The sequence below is a fragment of the Ornithorhynchus anatinus genome, chromosome 5, assembly GCF_004115215.2.
Source record: "Ornithorhynchus anatinus isolate Pmale09 chromosome 5, mOrnAna1.pri.v4, whole genome shotgun sequence".
Lineage (NCBI taxonomy): Eukaryota > Metazoa > Chordata > Mammalia > Monotremata > Ornithorhynchidae > Ornithorhynchus > Ornithorhynchus anatinus.
Genome location: NC_041732.1, coordinates 77,804,126 through 77,825,904, shown reverse-complemented (window position 1 = coordinate 77,825,904; position 21,779 = coordinate 77,804,126). Strand labels below are relative to the sequence as shown.

The 21,779-nt window shown below is 44.1% G+C and overlaps 1 protein-coding gene and 1 non-coding gene across 4 annotated transcripts in view; both read left to right on the top strand.

Annotated features, from left to right (window-relative positions):
* HP1BP3 (heterochromatin protein 1 binding protein 3) overlaps positions 1–20,066 on the top strand; it is a 37,868-nt gene extending 17,802 nt beyond the window's left edge. For 2 of the 3 annotated variants that reach the window (XM_029064902.2, XM_029064903.2), the window contains exons 4-12: positions 492–651; positions 2,015–2,158; positions 4,927–5,007; positions 6,910–7,064; positions 11,441–11,531; positions 12,778–12,937; positions 15,743–15,854; positions 16,684–16,815; positions 18,070–18,364. In XM_029064902.2, the coding sequence (XP_028920735.1) occupies positions 492–651; positions 2,015–2,158; positions 4,927–5,007; positions 6,910–7,064; positions 11,441–11,531; positions 12,778–12,937; positions 15,743–15,854; positions 16,684–16,815; positions 18,070–18,364 (1,330 nt within the window). Of the gene's footprint in view, positions 1–491; positions 652–2,014; positions 2,159–4,926; positions 5,008–6,909; positions 7,065–11,440; positions 11,532–12,777; positions 12,938–15,742; positions 15,855–16,683; positions 16,816–18,069 lie in introns of all 3 variants that reach the window. The other variant, XM_029064901.2, reaches the window with a different exon arrangement.
* Positions 20,067–20,530: 464 nt separating this feature from the next.
* On the top strand, positions 20,531–20,665 carry LOC114812745. Its single transcript, XR_003760395.1, has one exon. It is a non-coding gene; the product is annotated as a small nucleolar RNA SNORA7 (small nucleolar RNA).
* The last annotated feature ends 1,114 nt before the right edge of the window (positions 20,666–21,779 follow it).

Here is a 21,779-nt window from a genome sequence, read left to right as displayed (position 1 = left end):
TTTTTTAGCAATATTTACATTTTTAGGTAAACTTCCCAGCCAGCAGGATCATCTGCTTTTTGTGCAATCTCTTCTGAGGATTGGTCAGCTGATGCCTGAAGAAGCATCAACACCAGAATATCTGAGGAGCCCGATAGTTAAGAGTGGGCTACTCATCCCAGATAAGAAAAATGACTAGAAAGGGTGACCGTCTGCCTCACCTAAACCAAACCGGATCCAGCATTATACCCTGACGAGTGAGCTTTTCCATGCCAACGCAACAAAGATGCTTATTTTGGTAGGGATTGTCAGTGTCCCGTCAGGTTTTTTTTAGCAATATTTACATTTTTAGGTAAACTTCCCAGCCAGCAGTATCATCTGCTTTTTGTGCAAGTTATGTTAGGATACTGATTTCATCCTTTCCCTTTTTCTTCTGCATCCCTTTTCTCTTCTACACTCAATACTTCACCCCTGAATTTCTGTTGTTTCAAAGTTACTTTTTTCTCTTGAAGTGAGAAAGATCAGACTAAAGAAAAGGAGAAGAAAGTGAAAAAAACAATACCTTCCTGGGCTACCCTGTCAGCCAGTCAGCTAGCCAGGGCCCAGAAGCAAACACAGATGGCTTCCTCCTCCCGCCCCAAGATGGATGCGATCCTGACAGAGGCCATTAAGGTAAGTGGAAATTTATCTTTCTACTTATTTGAAAAGTACTTCAGTTCAACTCCCACCTGTGTGGATGATATCCAAATCTACATCTCCAGCCCTGATCTCTCTTCCTCTCTGCAGTCTCACATTCCCTCCCGCCTTCAAGACATCTCTACTTGAGTATCCTCCCATCACCTCAAACTTAACTTGTCTAAAACTGAACTTCTTACCTTCCCACCCAAACTCTGTCCTCCCTCTGACTTTCCCATCACAAGCCCATTACCTCGGTGTTATTCTTGACTCCTCTCTCTCATTCAACCCTCATATTCAATCTATCTACTATGTCCTGTCGACTCGACCTTCACAACATCGCAAAAATCTGACCTTTCCTCTCCATCCAAACTGCTATTATGTTAATCCAATCACTCATCCTATCCCACCTTGATTACTCTATCAGCCTCCTTGCTGACCTTCCTGCCTCCTGTCTCTCCCGACTCCATACTCCACTCTCCTGCCTGGATTGTTTTTCTACAAAAACATTCAGTCCATGTTTTCCCACTCTTTAAGCAACTCCAGGGGTTGCCCATCCACCTCCACGTGAAACAGAAACTCCTCACCATTGGCTTTAAAACACTTAATCACCTTGTCCTCTCTTACTTCACCTCGCTCCTCTCCTATTACAACCAGCCCGCACACTTCTCTTCTGTAGTGCTGACCTTCTCACTGTACCTCAATCTCATCTATCTATCTGCCGACTTCTTGCCCACATCCTGCCTCTGCCCTGGGACGCCGTCCCTTCTTGTGTTCGACAGATAATACTCCCGCACTTCAAAGCCTTATTGAAGGCATATCTCCTCCAAGAGGCCTTCCCTGACTAAGCCCTCCTTTCCTCTTCTCTCACTCCTTTCTGTCACCCTGACTTGATCCGTATATTCATCCCCTCTCCAAGCCCCACAACACTTAGGTACATATCCATCATTTATTTATTTATATTCATGTCTGTCTTCCTCTCTAGATTTTAAGCTCATTGTGGGCAGGGAATGTGTCTGTTAATTGTTATATTGTACTCTCCCAAGTGCTTAGTACTGTGCTGTGCACGCAGTAAGCGCTCAATAAAAACGATTGACTGACGGAAAACTCCAATCATTTTGTTCCAGATTGCAAACCAAGATTTTGTAGCAGAGAACCCTTCTACATTAGTTTTATAAGATTAAAATGGTGTCTGGGAGAGTACAATTCTGTAGAGTAGGTAGAAGCATCCCCTGCCCACAAGGAGCTTACAGTCCACAGTGCACTTGTGCATTACCGTTCAGGGAATGCCCAACTTAGCGCATATACGTAGAGCTGGTTTAAAATGACATGTTTGGTGAATCTACCTGTTGTCTTCTAGGCTTGCTTTCAGAAGACTGGAGCATCTGTGGTTGCTATCCGAAAGTATATCATCCACAAGTACCCTTCCCTGGAGCTGGAGAGAAGGGGGTATCTCCTTAAGCAAGCACTGAAAAGAGAGCTGGAGAGAGGAGTCATTAGACAGGTAACGAATGTTTGGTTAGAATCCGTTGGAAAACAGAATGTCAAACTGAGTGCATTTTTGCCCACTGAGAGCTGTACGTCTCTGATATTGTTTATTAAAGTCAGGCGATACTCCCCCTTGAGACCATCCACCCTAGAAATAGGACATTGTTTGGTGATTGGCTGCTGGTTTACACTCATTCATAATTATACCTCAACTGCACTTGTCAGGCAGGGCATTCATGTGCGTGATGTCACAGGCATTTAGCAGGAGGCAGAAAAAGGGAGACTGAGAGCAAAACTTATCCGGGGAATTGCAGTGGAGTCCAATCAATCGATGGTATTTATTGAGCACTTACATTGTGCAGAGTGCCATCCAAAGCACTAGGGAAAGTATAATACAACAGAGTTGGTAGGAGCGATCCCTGCCAACGAGGAGGTTATAGTCTATGTGGACAGGGGTTGAGGTTGGGGCCCATGGTGTCCTGCAACCCAAATAGATGGCCAGCCTCCACTGCTGACCTCCGGGTAGCCCTAGGCTATCTCGATCAATCGGTCGTATTTTTTGAACACTTACTTTCATTCGGTCCTATTAATTGAACGCTTACTGTGTGCAGAGCACTGTACTAAGCACTTGGGAGAGTATAATGTAACAGAGGTGGAAGACACGTTACCTGCCCACAATGAGCTTTCAGAGTAGAGGGGAAGACAGACATTAAATATAAATAAACCCATGGTTCGTGATGGGCAGCCTGAGATGAACCCAACATTGAGGCCCGCAGCTGGGGGGAAGGGCCACGGAAGGGGTCGGAGTTTCTGTGAAGCCCCCCATCCACCCAAAGTGAGGTTTTCTTCAGTCTGACAGTCTTGTGCCTCTCTAGTTCTCTAAGATCTTTTTGGGCAGGAATTGTGTCTTATTGTCATATTGTCCCCTCCCAAACGCTTAGTATGGTGCTCAGTAAGCGCTCAATAAATACACTGAATGAATAAATTACATATATGTACATAAGTGCTGTGGAGCTGAGGGAGGGGTGAATAAGGAATCAGTTGTACATTCCAAGTGCTTAGTACAATGCTCTGCTCATAGTAAATGCTCAATAAATACTATTGAATGAATGAGTGCAAATCCAACTGCAAGGTTGACCCAGAAGGGAGTGGGAAATGAGGGCTTAGGGAAGGCCTCCTGGAGGAGGGATGCCTTCAATAAGGCTTTGAAGGTGGGAAATATCTGACATATCATCATATTATCTGTTGGATATGAAGAGAGAGAGAGTTGCAGGCCAGAGGCGGGACGGGGTGAGAGGTTGGCGGTGAGATAGGCGAGACTGAGGTACAGTGAGTTGGTTGGCATTAGAGGAGCTAAATGTTTGGGTTGGGTTGTAGTAAAAATCAGGGCAGGAAGGGTTGGGGGGTGGGTAAGATGACTGCTATAGAGCCCATAGTAAGGCGTTTATATTCAATTTATCAATAAATCCTGTCCAATCTTCACAGCATAGCTAAAATCCAGTCTTTCCTTTCTTAGCACGTTAAACCAGGCGCTTAGTTCATTATTGTATTAGCCTCCTCGCTGACCTCCCTGCCTTCTCTCTCCATTTCCATATATGCTTCACTCTGCTGCCTGGATCATTTTTCTACAAAATCGTTCAATCCATATTTCCCAACTCCTCAAGAACCTCCGGTGGTCACCCATCCACTTCTGCATCAAACAGAAACTCCTTACCATCGGCTCTAAAGCACTCAGTCACCTTACCCCCTCCTATCTCACCTCACTACTCTCCTACCACAACCCAACCCGCACACTTCACTTCTCTAATGCCAACCTTCTCACTGTACCTCGATCTTGTCTATGTTGCAGCCGACCTCTCACCAACATCCTCCCTCTGGCCTGGAACGCCCTCCCTCTTCATGCATAGCCTAGTGGATAGAGCACAGGTTTGGGAGTCAGGAGGACCTGCGTTATAATCTCATTGTCTGCTCTGTAACCTTGGGCAAGTCACTTGACTTCTCTGGGCCTTAATCTGTAAAATGGGGATTAAACTGTGAGCCCTATGTGGGACATGGACTTTGTCCAACCTGATTAGTTTGTGTCTACCCCAATGGTTAGAACAGTGCTTGACGCATAGTAAGCATTTAACCAATGCCATCATTATCGTCATCATCATCATTTCTGTCTCTGACAGAGCTACTCTTGCCCCATCAGAACCTTTTTGATGGCACATCTCCTCCAAGAGGCCTTCCCTGACTAAGCCCTCTTTTCCTTTTCATTCACTCCCTTCTGCATTACCCTCACTTCCTCCCTTTATTCATCCCCCAACAGTCCCACAACACTTTTATGTATTTATCTGTAATTTATTTTTATTAATGTCTGTCTCCTCCTTTAGACCATCAGCTTGGTGTGGGCAGGGAATGTGTCTGTTGAATCATTATATCGTACTCTCCCGAGCACTTACTATGATTCTCTGCACACAGTAAGCACCCAATAAATCCCAGTGGATCGATTAATTGATGTGGAGGTGGGTGAGCATCAACTCCATCTCAGAAGGTGCTCTTGAATTGCTCACTGCTAGTTCAGAACCTTTCGGTGTCTCCTAATGGTGCTGGAGTATTATTCCAAAGGGACTACCATTACCAGTAATTAATGCAATGCCCTAATTCATTCAGCAGGGGTTCTTTCCACTCAAGGTCTTAGGCGACAGCACAGTCTACTACGAAGCTGTAGATGACTTTTTTATGGCTGTTTTAAAATGAAGGTATTTGTCTTCACAACTGAAACCAATTTCTCTCCTTCAGGTGAAAGGCAAAGGAGCTTCTGGGAGTTTTGTGGTTGTCCCTAATGCAGGAAAAACCATTCAGAAATCTAGAGACAGAAAGGTAAGTTGGGTGATGATTTGACTTAGTGCTTTGGGGAAAATCTCTTTTATAACACAACACACATTAGGGATGGTATAAATACGTGGCCTAGTGGATAGAACATGGTCCTGGGAGCCAGAAGGATATGGGTTCTAATCCCAGTTTTGCCACTTGTCTGCTGCATTACCTTGGGTGAGTTACTTAACTTCTCTGTGCCTCATTTACTCATTTATGCAATGAGGATTAATTCTGTGAGCCCTGTGTGGGACGGGGACTGTGTCCAACCTGATAACCTCATATCTACCCCAGCGCTTAGTACAGTTCCTGGCACATAGGAAGTGCTTAACAAATACCATGATTATTATTATTTTTCTACTTCTCCCAATTATGGTTTTCCTTCCAGCTTTCCCCACTTTGACTCCTCAAACTCAATAATCCTTAGGACTCCTTAAAAGTCACAAATAAAATGGAAACAAATATCTTCGAGACTTGTGAGCCCGTTGTTGGGCAGAGATTGTCTGTATTTGTTGCCTGAATTGTACTTTCAAAGCACTTAGTACCGTGCTCTGCACACAGTAAGTGCTCAGTGAAAACAAATGAATAAATGAATCTTTTATCATTCCCGTTAACTTGCACTTGTACCAGCATGCAGGAATGTATCTCTTATGGGAAGTTTCCGTTTAATAACAAGAACTGGTTTTTGTTAAACCCTTATTATGGGCTAAGCGCTGGAGTAGATGCAGTACAATAATATTAGACAGAGTCCCCATCCCACATGGGCTTGCTTGTCCTTTCGTTGCTAAAAATATACTTCATTCTCTGTTCAAATGCAAAACATGTATAGATTTCACTTGCCAACCATAGTTTTGAGAGTGTAATTTTGAGCACCCACAGTCGGACAACTGCCTCTAATTTCAAACCTGCTGCACCTGGGTTTACAGTGAACTGCTGAAAAAGTGGTGGAGAAGCAAAGCTTATTCCTGTTCCCAGTGTTCCCCTTTATTCTGTAGGCCTTTGGTCTTACAAACCACTAATAATTTCAGGAACCTAATTCCTGCCTCTGGCAAAGGAAAACAGTATTGTGGAAAACCATTAAATTAAGCCTCAATTGGTCTATGGCTTCTCTGCATATCCCAAATATATTTAATCTGAGTATATCTCATTGAAGTATATCTCAAAATCACCTCCTCCAAGAGGCCTTCCCAGACTGAGCTCCTCTTCCCCCTCTACTCCTTTTGCCATCCCCCCTTTACCTCTCCGCAGCTAAAGCCTCATTTTCCCCTTTTCCCTCTGCTCCTCCACCTCTCCCTTCCCATCCCCACAGCACTGTACCCGTCCGCTCAACTGTATATATTTTCGTTACCCTATTTATTTTGTTAATGAATTGTACATCGCCTTGATTCTATTTAGTTGCCATTGTTTTTACGAGATGTTCTTCCCCTTGACGCTGTTTAGTGCCATTGTTCTTGTCTGTCCGTCTCCCCCGATTAGACTGTAAGCCCGTCAAACGGCAGGGACTGTCTCTATCTGTTGCCGACTTGTTTATCCCAAGCGCTTAGTACAGTGCTCTGCACATAGTAAGCGCTCAATAAATACTATTGAATGAATGAATGAAGATGCAATATTCTCAAGCCCCACTGAGTCTGATTTTCCTCCATGGAAGTCAGGAAGGCAGAAACACAGGGGGTACGCTTTCCCTCGATCCTTTCTCCAATCTTTTCTTGACCTAGACTTATTTCTGCTTCAGCGAGGGATCACAAAAGATTTGAGTGGTTGCCAAGATACAATCTGTAAAAATTTAACCTCCTTTGTACAACTTTTGGGTGCAAGACGTTTTTGAATTCGTGCTTTTCATAAGAAGTTTTGTGCGACCAAGGCAAGTTCCAGTTTGTGTTTTATTAATTTTGGTGCATTGTATTTTAGAAAAGTACCTCCACAGCTCCTCCAGAGCAACAGGTAAAATTAGAAGATATTCTCCCCCTGGCCTTCACTCGCCTCTGTGAGCCTAAAGAAGCTTCCTACAGCCTCATCAGAAAATATGTGTCTCAGTATTATCCTAAACTCAAGGTGGATCTCAGGTATGAACAGTCGATCTTCAGCTTTTGAACTCTGTGTCACTTCTGAGGGGCAGGGCGGGAGAGGGTGTCAAGGAGCCTGAAATGTTCAGGTGGAAGTGCCCTTTGCTCTGTAATAACCTTATCGGGTTTTCATTCCTCTCTGCCTTCCTACTGATGGGTTGTTTTTTTTGTTTGTGTGTTCCCCCAAATAATCTCCCTGTCCCCATCTTTCTTTCTGATTTCTCTTAAATCCTATGCAGCAATGCTTTGTTTCTTCTGCATCTGTATATTAGAATAACTCTCCTGATGTTTCCAACCTCCATACCTAAGATGCTTTCTTTCCCAAATATTCAGTGCTTTAAAAGTTGTAATCAAGAGCTTAACGATTCATGGAAGCATTATGGTTTAATGGCAAGAGTACGTGCTTGGGAGACAAAGGTCGTGGGTTCTAATCCTGACTCCACCACGTTATCAACTGTGTGACTTTGGGCAAGTCACTTAACTTCTCTTTGCCTCAGGTCCCTCATCTGTAAAATGGGGATTAAAACTATGAGCCCCATGTGGGACAACCTGATTCCCTCATATCTACCCCAGCGCTTAGAACAGTGCTTGGCACATAGTAAGCGCTTAACAAAATACCATTATTATTATAATAATAATCTACCTGTCACTTCAATCAAATAGATTTTTATACAGCTTATTTTTTATATAAAATGGGAAGAACTATGGCTGTAATTCAGCTATAGAAACAACTACTTGAAAATGACTGTGACCATCGGAACGCTCACTCTTTATGTTAGTGGAAAGAGCATGCGTGAAGTCTGTCGGTGTCCCTTGTAGTACAGCAGTTGCAACTTCACAATCTTACAAAATGTTTACCTAGTGTCATAAAGATTGGATGGCTCCTGTTTTTCAAGGGTATACCTTCCCCAAAAGTTGGGGTTTGAGGAAATGTCCCTGTGCCATTCCCAGAAAAAAGGGTGAGAAGCAGGAGTATTAGAACTCCCAAAGACAGGATTTTCAGGAGATTTTCCAGTAGTACAGGTGCTCCATACTCCTTAACAAATTGAAAACCCAGAATGGGATTAGAACGGACAAACCATAGCTCTTCAAGCTGTTACAAAGCCTCCGAACCATAACAAAGCTTTTAGTTTGAAGAAGAGAGACTCAGATGCTGAAGTAGCAGTTTGAAAACCTCATGTCTGAGTTCTAATCCTGACGTCTCTAGGAATTGGTCTGGGGAACAGTAGGATGTTGTTTGCCATTCCCATTGGAGATTGAAAATGTCTGGGAAAAAAGGGTTCACTCAGAGGAATTTTATTTCAAACACGGGTCTTCCGGCAATGTGTCTGTCTAGCAAAGAAAATCTGCATTTGAATTTTCAGTTCACTGAGTTTTCATATCCACATTTGTAGTGACAGCATTAGAAATTGAAATTACACATGGAAAGCAACCCTTCCGATGGGTCCTGGTCCCAGAAAATGTATTTGTATACTATATCTGGATCTTCACGATGGGTGAAAATCTTTCTATTTTTTGGCCATCGAAACAAAATTCTTAAAACCTGTCTCACTGAGTCTGCTGCCAGTTCTCGTCCTCTTGTGCTTTGATAACTCTGAAGCAGGTAAGTAAATTGCTGAGAGATTTCCATCTAGAGGCAAAATTTTCAGGAAGTTGGTCAGTGATCCTCAGAGTGCCAGATGGACGTTTTTATTGAGGAGCAGCGTGGCTCAGTGGCAAGAGCCCGGGCTTGGGAGTCAGACGTCATGGGTTCGAATCCCGGTGCCGCTGCTTTTCAGCTGTATGACTTTGGGCAAGTCACTTCACTTCCCTGTGCCTCAGTTACCTCGCCTGTAAAATGGGGATTAAAACTGTGAGCCACACGAGGGGCAACCTGATCACCTTGTATCCCCCCAGCGCTTAGAATGGTGCTTTGCAGATAGTAAGCGCTTAACAACTACCGCCGTTCTTCTTCTTCATTAGCAAATGGAGTAAAGGGGGTCACAAAGGTCCAGATTCCTGCCCTCGTTCTTACACTTGCCCATGTGCAGGGCCACAGAGAGGTTCTTCGCATGGTCACAGAGCCTCACTGAGGGTGGAGGGATGGAGAGACAGCGTATAGGGCAGAAGTGCCCCCCGATTCCCCCCCATCCCCTAATGGGTTCTGGGGGCTGAGATTCCCTGCCAACTGTCCCCCTCAGCCTTTTACCTGTCACTTGACTGTGGTGAACTTGCGTGAGACAGTGGGCGTGTGTTTTGCTTGTCTGTATATTTGGTTCTGAAAGTGTACGTCTGGCTTGTCTCATTGGGAGGTTTGCTGTTAGATCCCAATCAAAGGACCATTTGGGATGTTGTCACGTAAAGACGGCCAGTTCACGTCAGTGCTGGGGGTGGCCCATCTGAAACTCTTTTAGTTCCACTTGACTGCATTAAATAGGGCTTGAAATTGGCAGAATGGCTTCATTTTGGTTGTCCCCCATATTCAGTCGTAACAGGCATGACTGCTTTCAAACCTGGTCGAAGGGTACCTATGAATTTTCACAACTCCTTGCAAATATTTTCAATGCCAAGTTAGTTGCACAGCCTTTGTGTGTCATGTCAAAACACGCAGCAGGATTGCTAGTAACTATTTGACTGGGTTATAAAGTATTACAGTCATTTCCATGACATTTTGGCATACAGTAAACCAGTTTAATGCACAAATCCTTATTTAAGAGCAGTACTTTGGTGAATAAAAGTGTAGAATCAAAACATTTCTCACGTGTAGGCTTAGTCATAAGAGAAAACGAAAGTTGCGTTAGGGAAAAGGGGTCTTAAGTTTAGCTTGCCCAAGTATTTGAGCCAAGCCTCCCTCTCCCCCCACCCCCTTTGATTTCCCATTTGTCCCTTCTTTCATTTATCCAGTCGTGTTAAGCACTCACTGTGTGCAGAGCACTGTACCAAGCACTTGGGAAGGTACAGTCATGGCTCAGTGGAAAGAGCCCGGGCTTGGGAGTCAGAGGTCATGGGATCGAATCCTGGCTCTGCCACTGGTCAGCTGGGTGACTGTGGGCAAGTCACTTCACTTCTCTCTGCCTGTTTCCTCATCTGTAAAATGGGGATTAACTGTGAGCCTCACGTGGGACAACCTGATTACCCTGTATCTACCCCAGCACTTAGAACAGTGCTCTGCACATAGTAAGCGCTTCACAAATACCAACATTATTATTATTTTTATTATTACAGTAAAATAATGAAGTGACATTCTTTGCCCACAATGAGTTCACAATGTAGAGGGACACTTGGGAACACGTCATACTAATACTTAATACTAACAGAAGCACACAAACAACACTTGAAGTCGCCAACTCACACTGCACCACATAGAAATTTAAGATGCCATGTTATGCTATGTACACTCGTCTAACTTGTGGAGATATTATTTTAATGTTGCTCTGGTTGTAACAGAGCACTGGGAAATCTGTTTGAGAGAATGAGGCTTTAGGAGGGCCAAAAGTTTGTTAGTATACGAACTAAACAAACTACTTTAGGGACTGCTGGTGTTGAAATTTTCCCACAATGTCCGCTACACTTATGGGAGGCAATTAATCCCGCTGAACTGAATTTTATTAAGCGCGATCCCTTTCCGTCAGCTGTTCTATTTTATATTAAACTAATATTTTGATGGATGAGAGTGGGGTCCCCGAAACGTTCCTCCCATGAAGGCGTAACTAAATAAAACCTGACCTCAGATATTAAAATTCTTGACTCTCTCACTCTTTTCCCCCGTTTCAGTCTCACCAACTTCTCTCTCTAACTTCAAAACTGAGTATCAACTGATTTGCCAGTCACTCCCCGTTGAGTCATGGTTTAATATTTTAAATACCCAGTCTGGACTTCTTATCTTACCCCTCTCAGGTCTCCTCCGACACTTCATTTTCTTTGCTTTATGGCCTTGATGCCTTGTAGATAAGGACAATCAGTTTAAGCTCCCTTCTACCATGGCATCCTATAATTCCTTTCTCCTTCTGGTCAGACCGAGTCCATAAAGCCATAGTAAATACATTTTTCTTTTTAGACCGTAGCCCTAAAGCAGTCATAGAAACACCTGATGCCTTAGGTAAGCTTGTAAAATCTTACTTGAAACAGCTCTAGAAAATGGACTGCTATTGTCAGTGAGCCTTTCCTACGTAGGCCGTCAGAAAGTCAGTTCTATATTTTTCAAATCACACCAGAAGGGGGGGTTCCTTTCCCGTTCTTGGTTTAACTGATTTGCCATTAGGAAAGCGACATTCATTACGAAAGATCTCCACCAATGATGATTTTTTCGAAATTCCTCACGCTGTTGTGCTCCTTTTCTGCTTCCGCCAGTTCATTGTCTTGTGGTGTGATTATTGCCTGTATTTCTTGCTCTCCAGACCACAGCTGTTGAAGAATGCCCTGCAGAGAGCAGTAGAGAAAGGCCAGTTAGAACAAATCACAGGCAAAGGAGCTTCTGGGACATTCCAGGTCAGAGGCCAAGGATTCATTTCTACTCCAACTCACATTCTTCCTTTTTCTCTCCTGCTTGTATTGGTGCCTCCCCTTTGCCTTCCAGCTTTTGTGTGCAGCTACTCTGGATTAAGACTATGTGAATGTTGCCGAACTTCTCTCTTGAGAATATGTAGTTCTCGATGCATGGTTTGTAAGGGTTGTTGTTTGCAGTACAGAAAGTGATACACCAGGAACCACAAAAATATCACATTGTCCTTCCCATCCTCTCTTATATCAGCTTATTAAGTTCAATAAATCGTACTGGCAGGGCTTCCCCAGAACATCTGAGGTCAAATAGTTTCTTTAGTTAGCCAAATATGTATTTTGAGGGAATGAATTGTAAATATACAAGCTTGTATCTGCACGTCCACATATTCGCACATGCGTACACACACATATATACATGTGTATATATATATATGTATATATATATGTAAGCTCATTGGCTGGAATGCCTTCACCTCAAATATTTGAAAAACCAGAGCTGGAGTTCCAATGAGCCCCACCTCTGGTCAGAGTGGGGAGGGTCCAATTAATATATATATGCGTGTGTCACGCATGTATATATTCCCGATCCTGTTGTGGCAGTCAAGATCGTGGTGGGAATCAGGCTGAGGGGTGATCCAGAGGAGCTAGGAGCTGGAAAAAGATCAGGGAAAGAGAGAAGGTACAGTTGGGAGAGTTGTCTGATGGCTTCTATTCTGTCAGCTCCAACGCATTAGATAGCTAGGGGCCAAGAGAGGTCATGAGAAGTACACCACTTTAAAATATCCAGAGGAAGCCTTGGAGGGTGGGAGGAAGGGGGCATCTTTGTAGTTTCTCTTCCCGTCTACCTCAAGCATCAGAAATTGTAATTCCCAGAATCTTTGGTGTTCTGGAATGCTGCAGGTGCATTGTGGGGGACCCAGTTAGACATAGTGCTTGACAATGTCATTATTTTGAGATTATGACTAATGGGAAAAAACTAGGGTTATAGTCTTTTGGGGTGTTTTTGTATGGTTTTTTTATTAAAGAATGGAAGAGTTGTGAGTATCTTTAAAAAGGCTCTTGGCTGTAGTTTGAACTCCTAGCATTTTGTCAGAGAAAGCCCCTAACTTGACCCTTTAATGTAAAATATATCTGTGCTAATGCAGGAACTCCGACCCACCTGGTGCCGAGGAGTTTGCCTTGACCTGCTTTGGGAGAGTGTTGTCTTTATGCTTTTCTCTTCCCTGGAAAACAGCTGAAGAGATCAGGGGAGAAACCCCTGCTCGGTGGAAGTCTGATGGAAGATGCCATCTTATCTGCCATTGCTGCCATGAATGAGCCGAAGACCTGTTCGACCACTGCTCTGAAGAAGTACGTCTTGGAGAACCATCCCGGGACCAACTCGAACTTCCAGGGTGAGACTCCGAGCTGTTCCTTCAACATGGCCCAGGGCCCCTGGAATCACGTCAGAAAGCAGTTTTCTCAGTATTCAGTGGGCAGAACCCCCAGACTGTGGAGGAGAGGGGCAAGCGTAGTGATTTTTTTTTGCTCTTTACAGAAAGAGAACATGGTGAAGATGTTTTTAGACTCCCATCATTTATAGGTCCTACACGGTTAGCCAAGTGTGTTTCTTCCCTGTTTGAGGATAATCTCAAGGATAGTTGCTCTTTGTCCATTTCTGATTGGATTGGATGCTCATCTGAAAAGCCAATAAATTCATTCTGAAAATATTGATCTAATTTCTGTTCGAGGCTAAGTGGGCATGAGATTACTTCTCCTTACTGGCTAGGAATTGAAGTGCCAGCTTCCTGTGCATGAGTATTTCCAAATGTACAGCACCGAAAACCAGGGAGGAATGAAAATACGAGAATCGGAAAATACTCCCTTCAAGTATTTTTACCCACAGATAGAGTGGTTTGAGCCAAGACAACTTGCCTAAGGAGCACCCTGCCCCAGAGAAGGTGACGTGACTGATCATTTTGAGCCAGGCACTAGAAGAAACTATCTCAGAAAATGGGAAGGAAACTGAAGTGAATTCTTTTAAGTAGAATTAAACATTATCCTCGCAATCCTCATGAGGGCTTTCAGTGCACTAAAGTTTAACTTTGATAGCAAGTTGGAATGTCAGACTCATCTACATGTGGGCCGGATTTCTACCCTAGAAAACATTGCTGGGCCAGATGAGGGTGGAATGCTAATGGAGCGTGATTCTTTTTGGGGGTTGGGGGATGCTGACAGTTTGACGGCGCTAGGTATTTTCACTTTGGTCTCTCGAGCCTGCCGAGCACATCGCTCACACATCGCCTCCCCCAGAATTGCCTGCGTGTTTTTTAAACTGCGGATGACTGAGCTGGTAGCACCAGAGATGGGAATGTTAATAGTCACGGATGTGCAGGATCGAAGTCGGAAGTAGACGAAAGGTTGGGAAGATTAGAGGCTGTTGGATTTTGCAAGGGAGGAAGTCATAGTGACCTTAGAGGGGGAAAGGGGCAAAAGCCAGATTGCAGAGGATCAGAGTGAGACTTGGAGGAGAGGAGGTGAAGGCAGCTAGGGTAAACAACTTGCTCAGTGTGTTTGGAAAGGAATAGTAGGGGGGTGATGGGGCAGGAATTGAAGAGAGTTGCGAGGTCAAGGGAAGAGTTTTTTAGGTAGCGATACATGAGAATGCTTGAACGCAGTGGGGGAGGAGCCATTGAAAAGTGGTTAGGGAGGGCAGAAGAAAGGGATCAAGGGTTTTGATAAGGTTGGAAAGGGATTGGGTCGAAGGTGGAGGAGGGAGATCTCTTGCGATTCTGCTGGGAAAGATGGGAGATGTGGAGAGAAGCAGGGGAAATTTTAGGGAGGTCACACTTGATGGTTTATTTTATAGCTGAAGTAAGTGGTTAGGTCATTAGGGACAAGAAGTTAGAGAAGCAGCTTAGGCCTGGGAGTCAGAAGGACCTGGGTCCAATCCTAGGTCTGCTACTTGTCTGCTGTGTGACCTTGGGCAAATAAATCACTTAACTTCTGTGCCTTGGTTACCTCATCCATAAAATGGGGACTAAGGCTTTGAACCCTTCGAAGTTCATGTTTTGTGTCCAATCTGATTGGCTTGTTATCTACCCAGAGCTTAGTACAGTGCCCGGCACAAAGTAAATGCTTAGCAAATACTATAAAAAAAGAAATGGGGGAGTGCAGGGAAACGGGGAGTTTGAGGAGTTAAATATCTGAAGCAGCTGGTGTGAGCAATCAGTATGGGAGTCGATAAGGATGGGGAAATTTTTGTAGCCGGTCAGAGGGCAGAGTTTCAGCATTCATTCAGTCGTATTTATTGAGCGCTCACTCTGTGCAGAGCACTATACTAAGTGCTTGGAGAGGACAGTTTGGCAACAGAAACCATCCCTACCTAACAAGGGGCTCGAAGACTAGAAAGGGGGAGACAGACAACAAAACAGATAGACAGGCATCAATAGCATCAATATAAATAAATGGAATTATAGATTTATAGACATCATTAATAAAATAAAATAATAAATATGTACCTATATACACATATGTGTGTGTGTGTGTATATATATATATATATATATATATAGCAGGTGATAATAAGTTTGAGATGGAAGAGGTCAGCCTGGTATCTGGATTTCCGCCATCATCGCTCTGCAGCTCATGCAGAAGAGCGGAGGAAGCAGACTCTGGAGACGATCCAGGGTTGCCGGAAGGGCAGAGCAATGAGGGAGTTGAATTCAGTGGAGAGGGCGGTGTTGAGGTTGTGCTTCTGTGCATCAAAAGAAGGGTAGGTTGGATATGGAGACCAAATGGGGCATGGTGACTGGAGAAAATTGGAGGTGGTCAAAAGACTAGAGGTCTCCATTGGGGAACAGCTCTTTACTTGGAGGGAGCAGGGCAGATTCTATTACAAGTGGGGCTTTTTAGTCCTCAAAAACATCTTTTGGGAATTTGTTTAAATCCTTGGTTTATGTAGGATCTTCCTCAAAATAGTGACTAAAGCAGCACAGTAAGCCTGGGAGCCTTGAGGTTTCCCATTTGAATAGCAAGGACTAGTCGCTCTCCAGTGGCTGGGCTGTAATGGAAGAATTATTAGTTTAAACCTCAGACAGACTCAAGATTTCCTAATTCTGGCAGTCATCCCTCAGATGCTGAAGTTTCTACCACGGAGCTGTTGTTTTGAGTCGCTTTGCATACTTGATTAGCGTTTTCTTTTTCTTTTTTTTCTTCAGTGCACCTACTGAAGAGAACTCTGCAAAAGTGCGAGAAGAACGGTTGGCTGGAACAGATCTCCGGAAAGGGATTCAGTGGAACCTTCCAGCTCTGCTTCCCCTATTACCCCAGGTAAGAAGCTTTTTTGTTTGTTCTTACTACTGTTATTTGATTGTTAGTTGATCTGTATTAAAGTCAGTTACCAACATTATCTCTTAGAAGAAAGGAAAAATATTTTATAATGAGCCTAGCTTTTCTGTCTGTGTTCACTATGTAGTTGATCATTAGGTGATCTGGATTAAGGTTAGTTGCCAACATTATCTTAGAGGAAAGAAGAAATATTGTGTAAGGAGCCTAGCTGGCAACAATTTCCCATTATAGCAAGTATATCAGAAAGTTGTTTTCCTTATTCTTTTTTTTGTGGTGCTAAAGTTTTTTTTTTCTTTTAACCTCTCTTTTTTAATCGGCGGCACCAATTAATAGACTCCCTATTAAATGATGTGTAACACCTTTCAGTTGAATATATATTGGTTTTCAGTTTGGGAAATTTATTTTTAATGTAAGTTAATTCTCAAAAACCTTGTGAATGATGGCATAACTTACAAGTCAGTGGCGTAGTGGAAAGAGTCTGGGAGTCAGAGGACTTGGTTTTTAATCCTGGCTTTCCACTTGTCTGCTGTGTGACCTTGGGCAAATCATATCACTTATTTATTATTATTGGGGAAGGAGTGGGGCTTTTTTTGAGGAAAAACCTGCTTATCCAAATCAATCAGAGTATAAGGCCCAGCCAGAGTTTGTTGCGGGGGGGAGGGTGGGGGATGTGTGTGTGTGTGTTTACAGAGTATCTAAGGGTCACCGTAATTTGAAATCTTTTTTCACGGCTGATTTTTGACTTGTTTTTTAAGCTTACAGTTATACACCTGCTTTGAATGGGGTTTCTGTATATGATTTCTTTTCATAGCCCGGGAGTGCTGTTTCCAGAGAAACATCAAGATGAGGAGTCTGATGAATCTGAAGATGATTCAGAAGAGGAGGAAGAAGATTCATCTGAGGAAGAAGAATCTGAAGAAGATGAGCCTCCTCCCAAGAAAAGGTTAGAGGATTTGAAAACCCACCCCGGGCAGAAAATCACATTGGATCGTAGGTAGCAGTTGTCAAGTGTATTTGCCCTGCTGTCAGTCCAGGGGAAAGAGCACAGCTCGGGGGGGGTGGTTTCTGTCTCGATTCAGCCCGCGAGGGTCTGTGCCGTCAGTACCGAAGGCTTTTGACTGAAGAGCTACGTGGGGTGTTCCTCAAACTGGACGGGCCCAGCGGGAATCCTGAAAAACAGCTAACGTGGGCGGGGAAGACTGAGGCAGTTAATAAAGCAGTCACCTACTGGATCCTGGCACTGCAGTGCTAGATCGGCGCTATCAATCGGTGGCATTAATTGAGTGCTTACAGAGCGCAGAATCCTACACTAAGCGTTTGATTAAGCAGCCCTTCAGCCATAAATCGGACTTAACAAGATCTATCTGCCTCATAGGATGCCTCACTCTTTCCCACCCGATTGCTTATACTAATTGCTTAGTCCAGTGCTCTGCACACAGTGAGCGCTCAGTAAATATGATTGCTTGTGGCACTTCCTGCCCCACAGAACCGACAGGACTGCCAGGACGAGCGAGGCGGTGGCACTGTTCACACCGCTATTGGCAGTTCCTCCATGTGGCTCATCAGCCCTGAACGCTAAGGCCCGGGGCGAACCCTCTGGGGAGCCCATCGTCACATGCCTTACATAGCGCGTTATGTGTGTGGAGGAAGGAAAAAAATTCAGACAAGGTCTCCGTTCCCCACGAGGCATATAATGTAGAACTCTGGGACATGTGCACCTTGGTATGCAATAGATACCGGCTTCTGAAGCTAGAGGTGCCCTGGGTTGGAGGAGACCGTCCTCCCTTTGTGCCAGAGACTGGGACGGAGTCTTAGAGGCATTCTCAGATTCGAAATCGCAGCTCCGAATTTAACCTTAAAGGGAGTATTTACAAGCACTGTTTGCCTGACTTATGTAGTTGACCCTGTAAATAAAAACCCTGATTTGCCTAGGAGGATACCCTAGGACCTGTGTCTAGGACTGACCTGTGGCATTAGAATTTTTGCCATCAGCATTTGTGTAGTGGGGGCTGCCCAGCGTGGGGGAACCACGAAATTCTGGATTGTGGCTCATCATTTCCCTGATTCCGGACATAGGCGTGTGACCGAGGAAGGCGTTTTCCCACATCACCACTTCTTTGATGATGGGTGGCCTTTGCTCTCTGGCGCATTGCAGTGCCAGTGAGTTCATTTCCTTCCGCGCTTCCTACTTTGACAGGTTGCAGAAGAAGTCTCCCACTAAATCCCGAGGGAGGGCCACGCCTGTGAAACGGAGAGAATCAAAGCCCAAACCGAAAAGCCCCGCTGCCCAGCGGGGAAAGGCAAGACCCTCTCCTAAGAAAGCTCCCCCCAAGGCCAAAACCCCTGCCAAGAAAGCCAAACCAGCACCTCCAGCCATCAAAAAGCCTGGTGGCGGCTCTTCCAAGAAACCAGCAGCCAGCGGGAGAAAAGAAGTGAAATCTTCCGCCAAGGGCAAGTCAACCATGAGGAAATCTCTGAGAGCGAAGAAGTAGTACAATGTAATGGAAAGGGTTATCGTGGTGAAATTCAAATTCTTATTTTATAAGGTCAAGAATTTGCATTTGTATTTGTTTTGATGCTTAAAACATAACTTTTTTTTTTCCTTTTTTCTTGAACAGTGTGGGGAGGGAAGATTAGCCAACCTGGGCATTTGTACACTCTGGATGCTGTTCTTTGTGCCTATCCCTCCCCTTGAATTAGGCATTTTAGTTTCTACAATTATTCTGGGACTTTTCTAGCTCGTGTAATCTACCTTTACTTTTACTTTTTTTTTTTTTTGTGCGGGGAGGGGTGTTCATTTTGAGTTTCATTTTTGGGGGTGTGTTTTTTTTGTTGTTGATGGTTTTAACAGTTCAGGTTTAAACATTTGCAAAGAAGATTTTTCTATTTTTGGAAGGAGGTAGCACAAAGACGATAGAAAAACTTTACCACGCATCGATCGCTATAGCCCATCGGTATCACTGCTGCCTTGGGAGCTCCTCTGGAGTAGTTCAAGCCGTGATTTTTATTTGTAAAACTACTATACTAATCATGTATCTCTCCAGCTGTGTAGTACAGAGAGTTTGATTTTCAACTGGGGAAAGTAATCGAACTACCAGAGTCCAATTGAATTGTGAAGGTGTTGGTCTCCGAAGGGTGGTTTCTGTTCCATCCCGGATCGGGGCCACCACCGTTCTTTATTTAATAAATGCCGGGCACCACAGGGCCTCCAAATAGAGTTTTCGGGCACGGCGTAGAGGAGTTGGCCTGCCTTCTCCTCGAGCCTCTGGGTCGCTTGCCGAGGGTTAGGGGATTCCTCACATCACCGTCCCGCTGCCGAAACCCAAAACATAAAATTCTTCTTGACAAAATGTTTAAACGGTTTCTCATGATGAAGAGTTTGAGTTGTCACTTTTTGTCTGCCTTTTCTAAATTTGTTGGAGAGTTATACAATTGCTAATGTAGAGATGTTGAGAAGTGGAAAACATGCAGTTTGCTAAAATAAATGAAATTAGATTCCAGATCCATCTTGTGGGTTTCTTTCCCGCCCCCCCCCCCTTCCCCTCCCCCGTCCTGCCCTCTTTTCCACAGCACTTTTACATCATAGATATGGCTTCCTTTTAGAAGATGGAGAAAAGCGTAAATGAAGCCTAACTTCCTTTTGTTTGTATTTTGTTTTGGTATTGTGAGACTGTATTAAATATTACTAGATTTCTACCTGAGAAATTTACATTTCCGGTTCTCATTTAACTTCCCTGTGGCATTCTAAACTTTAAATTGTCTTAAAATATTCAGTGTACAACTTTTAGGACCTTGAGCGCTGCCAAAAGCTAAACCTGTTTGTTTCATATTCATTCCACATGCACTGTCTCTTCTGGGATCCCTCTGCAGGCTGAAGATAATTAGGAAATGGACTGAGAAGATTAGCTTAATTTAGATACATATTCATTGTGTGATCCCATCCTGGATTATTGGAATTTGTGTTGCATGTAAGGCAATCTTTCCTGTTGTAAATCTTCCTTTTTTATGTACATATATTTTGAAAAGTATGAATAAACATGAAGTTTAAAAAGCGGTTCAACTGTAGCTTATATTTAAAAGTTTGTGGTTTATCCCCAGAAGTAGCGAAATGCCACTTCTTGAGATAATCAGCTATTCAAGTTACCTTTTAAATACAAGCTCCAGTTTGGTTGCTTTATAAGCCTTGTGCAGGATGTGAAAGATGTGTCGAGAGATGCTGATTATTTGTTGAACTAAAGGGTTTGTTTGGTTTGTGGGGTTTTTCGAGGCGGGGGAAGGGGTGGCGGAGTTGGACGCCTAGAGAAGCAGACACTTCACATACCATTTAGGAGCCCTGCTCTGGACCCCAATATCATCTTTCATGTCCCCCGGACCAAAAGTTAAAAGTTCAAGGTGATTTTTCTCAAACCCGCTCCTGGGACTAGCAATGAAAAAGCAAAGAACCACAGGCGCTCTCTCGATGAATCAGAATTTATTCTCCGACTCTTCAGATCACACAAGAACGGATAAATTACTTTCCACTGTAGAATATGGCAGATAATACTTTTAATAGTAATATGGCTGAAATGAAATACCCTGAGAATGACCATTTTCTAACCAGGTAGGCGGGTGGGGTTTGAAATGGTTTTTGTAATATTCCTGTTTCTATCACACTACGGTCCCTCTCAGGATGGCATCTGGAGAGTTTCCAGTACTCGAGCAGTCTCGAATATGGGAGGGAGAGTTGAGAGGCCTACCTATTCCATTCCTAGCTTGGACAGTGGCTAGCGAGTGGAAGACGTTCTGATACAAGTCAAAACTCACCTGTGCTGGGCATCAGCGGCATGGGAGAGAGACAAGGGCGAAAACTCAAGTGTAATGCGCGGAAGAAGGCAATGGTAAATCACGTCCGTGTTTTTACCAAGAAAACTGTTTGGATCCACTACCAAAGCGAATGCAGGCGGAGGTGTTCTGGGAGAGACGTGTCCGTGGAGCCGCTGTGGGTCAGAGACGACTCGACAGCATAAGGCAAGACCCCACGAAGAAAGCATCACTCCTGCTTTTTGAAATCATGATTTTCCAAAACGTAGCTGGTTCAAGAGGATACACTATTTTAGCAACAGGACACCGGAGCAAAGATTAAAGTAGATCTCGGCCCTGAATTCAGCAGATAAAAATTATCCTGGATATCTGAGGTAAGTGGGTATAGTGATCTACTTTTCTCAAGCGACACTACTGATAGCGAGCTTTTATATCTTTTTTGGAAGCCGAACTGAACGGATCGATGTAGTCTTCTGTTGGGCTGATGCATTTGATGAGAAGCAGTGTGGCTCAATGGAAAGAGCCCGGGCTTGGGAGTCAGGTCATGGGTTCGAATCCCGGCTCTGCTACTTGTCAGCTGTATGACTGTGGGCAAGTCACTTAACTTCTCTGTGCCTCAGTTACCTTATCTGTAAAATGGGGGTGAAGACTGTGAGCCTCACATGGGACAAACTGATGACCCTCTATCTACCCCAGTGCTTAGAACAGTGCTCTGCACATAGTAAGCGCTTAACAAATACCAACATTGAGTAGCAGCGTGGCTTAGTGGAAAAAGCCCAGGCTTGGGAGTCAGAGGTCGCGGGTTCTAATTCCGGCTCCGCCACTTGTCAGCTGACTGACTTGGAGCAAGTCACTTCACTTCTCTGTGCCTCAGTTCCCTCATCCATAAAATGGGGATTAAGACTGTGAGCCCCACATGGGACAACCTGATTCCCTTGTGTCTACCCCAGCGCTGAGAACAATACTTGGCACATAGTAAGTGCTTAACAAATACCAGCGTTATTATTTCTTTTTTGCCTCATGCTCCCACAATCTTCCCAGGGCCTCTGCTTTAAAAGCACCACCCCGTCCCCGACTGTCACGGACCAGACTGGTTTGGTTGCTGCC